At 39.0% G+C, this 8212-nt stretch overlaps 1 protein-coding gene across 2 annotated transcripts in view; it reads left to right on the forward strand.

The window, feature by feature from the left end:
- Positions 1-262: 262 nt before the first annotated feature.
- Positions 263-8212, forward strand: part of Map3k7 (mitogen-activated protein kinase kinase kinase 7) — a 62154-nt gene continuing 54204 nt past the window's right edge. For both annotated transcript variants that reach the window (XM_013016602.1, XM_013016603.1), the window contains exon 1: positions 263-430. In XM_013016602.1, coding sequence (XP_012872056.1) covers positions 311-430 — 120 coding nt within the window. In that variant the 5' untranslated portion in view covers positions 263-310. The remainder of the gene's footprint in view (positions 431-8212) is intronic.

Below are 8212 nucleotides of genomic sequence, written 5' to 3' on the forward strand. Positions count from 1 at the left end.
TCCTGCCCTTCCTCTGTCTTTCCAAGTCACAAAAGTCTGCCCTCCCCTTCCTCAAACTCATCTCCCGCCTCCGGTTTCCGATTTTAGACCGGAACCGGAAGTCCTGTGGGCAGGGCCCTAAGCGGAAAACGCTGCTGAGCCGGAGCCGGGACACGGCTGTGGCCACCCTCCGGTCCACCGCCACGGGTCGCCCGGCGGCAGCGCGGTACGGCTCCAGGCCGAGGGCCGTCCCGGAGGCGGGTGGGCGCGGGTCTCACCCGGGCGGTCCGGGCGGCACGGGCCCCGGGCCCCGCGGGCGCCGCTGGGGATCATGTCTACAGCCTCCGCCGCCTCCTCCTCCTCCTCGTCTTCTGCCAGTGAGATGATCGAAGCCCCGTCCCAGGTCCTTAATTTTGAAGAGATCGACTATAAGGAGATCGAAGTGGAAGAGGTGAGCGGGGCCCGGCCTTCCCATGTCTCTGCCTGGTCTCAGCAGAGACGGCATCGCTGGACCTCTCTTGCTTCGTAGGCTGGCGCTCTCTCTCCCTCTCTCCGTCTCCCCTTTCCCCCCTTCTCTTCCTCTCCCCCTCTCCCTTTCTCCCCTTCTCGCCCTCTCTCCCTGTCTCTCCTCCCCCCCCCCCACGTCCTTTCTGCTCCACAGAGATGTGGGGGGGGGAGGGGAATGTGTGAGACCGTGTGGGAGGGAGGAGTAGTGTGTGTGAGAGGTGTGTATGAGAGGCGTGTGTGTGTTTGAGAAAGAGAGCGAGTGTGTGTATGTGTTCGTTCGTGTTCACTTTTCTACTTAGTTTGAATTTGATTCACTTGAAGCAAAAGGATGGACTGGTGCAAAAGAGTGGTCCACCAGTTCTTTAACTGTAAGTGGTAAATTCAGCAAAGACGGTGACAGTTCTGGAAAAGTCCAGTGTGCTCGACACGATATCATTAAGAACCGTAATTTTTGTTGAACGTTTCATTTCTGCCTCAGTGTCCCTTGTGTAGGGATGCGTGATGCATGTTTGTTAAGTTGTATAAAAGTGTTTCCCTTAGGGTGAAGTGGTTCTCTTTACGTTACATAGGCAGTCCTGGTGCTGTTGAGTAGTCTTAACACCAGTTGGACTAATTTAATTTCGCTATTAGCCACATGGGTCTATGGTGAAGAGATGGTTCAAGTAGCATATTTTAAAGAGTTAATTAATGATGACGATGACAGCCAGATAACGCCAGACCAGAAATCGTGGTTAGAAAAGCTCAATCCGTTCTTTATTCTTCAATTGTTATTATTAGAGCAAGGTGTTCCAGTGTTCCTTTATACATGGGCTTTACAGATTACAGTGGGTACATCGGTTCTAACGACAACAAATTAAGTTTTAAAAACTGTATACATCTGTTTTAGACACTTCAAAAGTTGTTTAAAATTTTGGTTGGAAATAGTTGCTTCATACAGTTACTATTTCTTTCTTTTTTTTAATAAAGCACTTTGTATTACGCTGTGGATCCTGATGAAATACTAGATACTGAAAGTTCCATCTCTAAAAAACTAAAATTACTTAGTAGTAGCAGCATTTTATAGTAGTTTAAGATAGCTAATTAACATTAAATGAATATATTTTTCCCATTCACGTTTTGGAATAAGGGATTACTGAATTATATTACTGAATTACATATTTCATCACATAAATTGACTTCATAGAACATCCTTCATTGAGAACATTTACATCTTAGAAAGTACTGTGGTGGAAAGAACAAGATTTGGGATGTTAAGAATATTCACTACATCAGCTTTGCTGCTTATTAGCTATGTCATCTGAGAGCAGGTTTCCTACCTCCTTTGTGCTTTAGTTTCTTTAACTGTAGTTACTTCCCTTAATTATAAAATAAGACTAACGATTACTATTTTAGTATATCTGTATAACAGATCCCATTAAACAATCTGTGCAAACCACTCAATACAGTGCCTGACATACATCATTAGGAAGCAGTTCCAGATCAGAACAGTGACCTATTTTAAGGTCACATTGCTAAAAGAAGACCTGTATTTTGAAGAGGAAGAACATTTTTGGTGTCTTAGCCCCTCCACCCTATTGAGACCATAATAAATTTCTTTTTCAGAAGTAGTTCCAGCTTTCATGTCTAACATTCTTTTTTAAGAATAAAAATTCAATGAGTCATTATACAAGAATTGCAGTTTTTAAATAAGCATTTACGTCTACTATGGTGTACTGTTATGCTTGTGGATGTTATATAATAATAACTTGTACTTGATGGTTTACCAAATGCTTTCAAGACTTGGTTTGATTCTTGCAACTCTACTTTTTTGCACAGTGCTTTTTTTTACATTCTTCCTTCATGGAACAATGCAAGTTACTAAGGAGACTTTATCAGTTTAGTGCTATTCTTCCCAAATTATTTCACTTTTGGTTAGGACTTTCATGTTCCTAGACCTTTCTTTTATTTCTAACCCTTTTCTCAGTTTTGGCATATTTATGACATTCCTGGAAAGTAAAAGTAGATTTTTGTCTTTGTGTTTAGATTAAAATGTATTTTATTGGGCAATAGTTTTGTCTTTTTTTGTTACCTGTGTTTCATCTTTTAGCACCTAATTTATTTTTTATCAGAGATTCAGTTCAGACCTTTCTGATGCAAAACGGTTACTTGCTTTCATAGTCTTCATTTGGGTACATTGAAATTGTAATCTGTGGTGCACAAATGGCACTCAACGCTATTTAACTTATATTCCGATATTAGGTTGAAACATGAATAGTAAAACAAAGAAAGATGACCCAAACAAAAAGTATTTTACATTATTTTCAGTATTTTATATGGGCAAGTATATTGCATTTTACATTAAGAAAATAATAGAATAGAGACGTATCTTAGTGATGGAGTGCTTGCCTTGCATGCCTGAGGCCCAGAATTCAATTTCCTAACTCTGAAAAAAAAATAGTAAAATCATACTTTATTTCTCAAATTAAAAAGTATATGTATACTCTATTTCTCAAATAACTATAATTGAGGCAGAATTACATAACTAAAAACTGTAAAATAAAATTTCCAACCAGTCAACTATGCAATTTCTTAGTAATACATATTTCTTAGACATCAGTTGCTTTCAATCATTGTACACCTCTACTATTATGACTCAGAACTGTATTTGACACTTTCAAAATTCAATTTGGCTATCAAATTATGCAAGTTTACAGCCTCAGAAATTTTATCTAAATACTGTTTTGTTTTGTTTTTTAAGTCATTCAGTGTTTAGCTTCTTAGATCTGGGTATAGATAATGATAAATTGTGAACTACATACATTGAAGTTGCTAAAGCAAAAGAGTAATAAATATGATGTGGTGAAAAGTACCAGGATGGGTATTTAGGAAATTTAGATACTTGTACTGATACCTTTCTATAATTTTGAGCAAGTTGTCCAGGCTTGTGATTTCTCTTTTAAAATGAAGGATTGAACAAGATCATTTGAGGTCTCTTCCACTTCTAAAATGCAAACATATTCATTATTCCGATATTTATGTTTGTTTCCACTGTAAGCTTAGAAGCTTAAAAGTTCTTTGAGGACAGTGATCATGATCTCCCAATGGAATTTAGTTGGCGACTAATTTTGAGTAAACAAGGCAAATGATAGCCCATTTTATTGTTATTAACAAGTGGTAAAGTTTGATTTGCCAGAAGCCGCGTGTCTAAGCAAATGTTAGAGCTTGGGGACTTGAGATTTCTCCATCATGAGTCATTTGCTCTTTTCACTGGATTTACAATGTCACTTTAGTACTCTATAATGAAACTTTATTTGGGAATGGAGATACACAATATTATTTCCTTTATAGTAGTTAGTCTTGAACATTTAACATGCAGTCTCCTCTGTACACAATACTGAAGTTCCATGAAAGATGAATAAAAGAATACTAGAATTATCTTCTGAAAAGTATCTGACTCATGACTAGAATAAACAGAACTATTTATTCTAATTTTGAGTAAAGAGTAAAATGAGCATGTAATCCATCATTTGAAAGTTAATTACAAAAAGCTCCATTGAATGGGGACAATTTTTAAACTAGGTTCCAGATAAAGTTACATCATGGGTTGCAAAAGACACTAAGATGACTTTGCTTTTGTTCTCTGTGCCTAAAGTGCTTCCCCCAGAACTTCACCGCTGACTTGCACCTACTGATGAAGAAAGTGGTAAAGTCTACCTCAAATGTCTCTTCTCTAGAGAGGCTTCCCCACAAGCCACCTAGATCTTCCTTGTTTCTGTTGTCTTGCCTGAGAGACAGCAATCAGTTGTGTGAGATGAATAATGTAAAGTGTCCTTTTCATATTTGTAACCCCAGTGCCTAGTACCTCAAAATGAAATCTGGTTCCTATTCCAGTATTGATTCCATTGCATTCCTGTTATATTTAGCAGATACTTTTGTTTAGCAAAAGTAAAAGTTGCTATGAAGAGCCATGTCCTGGGAAGGGGCCAACCATTGGTAGGCCTTCACTGAAGTACTAAAAAGCTCTTTTTACAATGGTTGCTTTGTAAAAGAGATCCTGAATGTTGATCCTAACTGTAGTATATGAGTAAGCAAATTGGGCACATATAACCACTCAGACATTTATAAGTATTATTAAGCTTCATTTACAAGACACACAAAGGTTTTGTTTCAAAAGCTAAAATGTACTTCCGCAGTGATGTATATTTTGTATGGTTTGGTTATAAATATGTGGACAACTGATACTAGAGAAAAACCTAAAATTACAGTGATCTGAATAAACTGAGTGTGTAGATTGTTGGCCATTATTTATTTGCGGGCATACAAACTAACTTTTCCATGTGAAACTATATGACCATTGATTTTGATAGAAATCCAGATTGGTTATTGTAGTTAAGAAGTAGCTTTAGAAATAATATTTTGTGGGCTGGGAAGGTGGCTCAGTGGTAGAGCGCTTGCCTTGCATGCATGAGGCCCTGGGTTCAATTCCTCAGTACCACATAAGCAGAAAAAAAAAGCCGGAAGTGGCGCTGTGGCTTAAGTGGTAGAGCATTAGCCTTGAGCTGAAGAGCTGAGGGACAGTGCCCAGGCCCAGAGTTCAGGCCCACGACCGACCCCCCCCACCAAATCATATTTTGTATTGCACATGTGTAGCTTAACTGATAGCTTGAGCATAGTATTTGAAGAAAAGGCTTATTAAATGGCTCAGATGTTTTATGGAAAGCTTTAAAAGACTACAGAAAAAAAGACTAATCGAAGTTTTACTTTTATGTTATCTAGTTTGTCTTGTCAGCAGATGGCAGTTCTGCTCAGCCATAGTTTATTAATAGATATTGAAGCTCTGAAATAGTTGGAGGCCCCAACTCCTCTAATAAATGTAAGATCTATGCTTGTTCTGTCATGTTCCAGATGTCTAGCCAGAGCCATCACAGAATAGCCAGTGGCTTATTCACACAGTCCATAGAACAGAGCCAAACCAAACTGACAACTAAACTAAAAATAATACAAATTGGAGACACTTAAGATTAATTGTTTTGTAGTAAATTAAGAGCATAAGGGTATATATATCCTTTTCCATTCAGTTTGTTTTTTTTGGGGGGGGGATCTGGTCGTGGGGCCTGAACTTTGGGCCTGGGCACTGTCCCTCAGCTCTTCAGCTCAAGGCTAGCTCTCTACCATTTGAGGCCACAGTGCCACTTCCAGCTTTTTTTTCTTTTTGCTTATGTGGTGCTGAGGAATCGAACCCAGGGCCTCATGCATGCAAGGCAAGTGCTCTACCACTGAGCCACCTTCCCAGCCCCTTCATTCAGTTTTGTTTTTTAACTATGTATGAAGGGATGAAGGAATGTTTTATTCTGAAGAAATTCATCTTTCAAGTAATTGTGTTAACAGTGTTGGACTTTGCTGTGTGATGGTATTCTCCACACTATCTCTTATATCCTTCTATAATATTTTTATTAAGAAATTAAATTTAATTATTCTATGACTTAAGGTTGTAGACTCAACTAAGAACTAAAGTGTACAGGGATAAGAGTTAGGGTTATCACAAAGTAATTACTCTAATACATTTTAGCTTAAAAACAATAAACAAAAAAAAACTATTTCTTAGTTGATGTCTTTTAAAACCAGTCCTGTAGCTGGGCGCCAGTGACTCATGCCTGTAATCCTAGCTACTCAGGAGGCTGAGATCTGAGGATCTCCGTTCAAAGCCAGCCCAGGCAGGAAAGTCCTTGAGACTCTTATCTCCAATAAACTACTAGAAAACTGGAAGTGACGCTGTGGCTCAAGCAGTGAGCACTCGCCTTGAGCTGAAGAGTGTAAGGAAAGTGCACAAGCCCAGAGTTCAAGCTCCATGACCGACAAAAAAAAAAGTCCTGTATGGATTCCTGTATTATTCATTTATCTAGTCGAAAAATTGTGAATACTCTGAAGTATTGTAGATTCATTATTTTGAATGAATGTGTATGGTGGAGATACTTGTAACTTGAATATATTCTCTTTTTTGCTCTCGATAAAATTGGTTTTGTGGGAAGTAATTCAAAATAATTGTTAGTGATAATGTGTCAGATGAACTATATTATATTATTCAGATATAGATATAATCTCAAAAGCACATTTGGTTTGGATGTTTGAATTAGAAATTTAATAGCAAGTAAAATGTGGCTTTTTTTTAAAGTTGTTTTGGTTTTTGTCACTCTTGGGGCTTGAACTCTGGGCCTGAGCGCTGTCTTTCAGCTCTTCAGCTTAAGGCTAGTGCTGTGGCTAGTGCCACAGCGCCACTTCTGGCTTTTTCTGCTTATGTGGTGCTGAGGAATCGAACCCAGGGCCTCATGTATGCAAGGCACTCTACCACTGAGCCACCTTCCCATCCCTTAAAATAATACTTTGTAATTTGAATTTTAGGTGTTTTATTGCCTGCCTAAGTTGCCAAGATATCTCAGAAACAGGCTTCCATGCCATTTTTCCACTGATCTACTTAGTCAATCAAGTGAACTTTGATATGCCAAAGTTAAGAAACAGATAATATAGTCAGTATTTAGCACTTTGCACTTGAGGGACCTATTGAACTTGTAGCTTCCAAAGACAGGTTAAAGTATGTCCTGGGCTTTCACAAAACATCTGGTGGGGAAGATTTGGCAGTCATGAAATTAGAGAAAAAACAAGTCAATGACAGAACTCTAGAAAGTATCAGGAGCTAAGCTGTGGACAGAAGACAAAGAATTAAGAAGAAACTATTTCTTTGTTACCTTTCTTGTTAAATACCATTTTGGTTGTTTTCTAATTTTTGTTACTATAAGTTAATATGAGCATTTTTTTCACACCTGTCTGATTGTTGCTGGGAATTTTTTCCAGAAGTAGGTTCCTCAGTCACAATGAAAACACTACAGCTGTTGAAATGTATTTTGATAGCTATTACTGTCATTGGCAAGTCATCTAGGATAGAGCATCCAAGACGGCTCACTCATGTCTGCCAGTGTGCTGCCAAAGTCTTCTGGGACCTCTCTTGGACATTCAACCAAAAGCTCAGTTACTCTCTGTGTAGCCTTTACGTAGAAGTTGTGTTTACAGCATGGTGAATGGGTTCCAAGGGAAAGCAAATGGAAGGTGTTAGGCCTGTTGAGCCTGATTTTGAAAGTCCTTGTGTGTTTGTGTGTGTGTATGTATGTGTTGCTACTGATGCTTGAACTCAGAGACCGTGGGGGGGGGCTACTGAGGCTTGAACTCAGACTGTGTGTGTATATGTATGTGTGTGTATGTGTGTGTGTTGCTACTGAGGTTTGAACTCAGACTGTGTGTGTATGTGTGTGTGTGTGTGTGTGTGTGTGTGTGTGTTGCTACTGAGGCTTGAACTCAGACTGTGTGTATATGTATGTATGTATGTGTGTTGCTACTGAGGCTTGAACTCAGAGACTGTGTGCGTGCGTGTGTGTGTGCGCGTGCATGCGTGCGCATGTGTGCAAAGACCATACAATAAGCTCTTTATACTTCTGCTAACATCACATCATTCTTTTTTTTATTTTATTTTCTTGTAAAGATGCTGTACAGAGAGGTTACAGTTGTGTCAGTAAGCTAATGAGTACATTGCATGTCGGGCATTATCTCCTTTGTTTTTCTCCCACTTTCCCTTCCATCCCCTACCTCCCGCACCCCTGCCCCAACGTTGTAAGGTTCATTTCCAATATCATGTCTTGTGAGTCTCATTGTTGCAAAGCAAAATGAACCCCAAGATATGGACACAAGAGGTTTTTCT

Source organism: Dipodomys ordii, unplaced genomic scaffold (genome assembly GCF_000151885.1).
Source record: "Dipodomys ordii isolate 6190 unplaced genomic scaffold, Dord_2.0 Scaffold32, whole genome shotgun sequence".
In the NCBI taxonomy this organism is placed as follows: Eukaryota; Metazoa; Chordata; class Mammalia; order Rodentia; family Heteromyidae; genus Dipodomys; species Dipodomys ordii.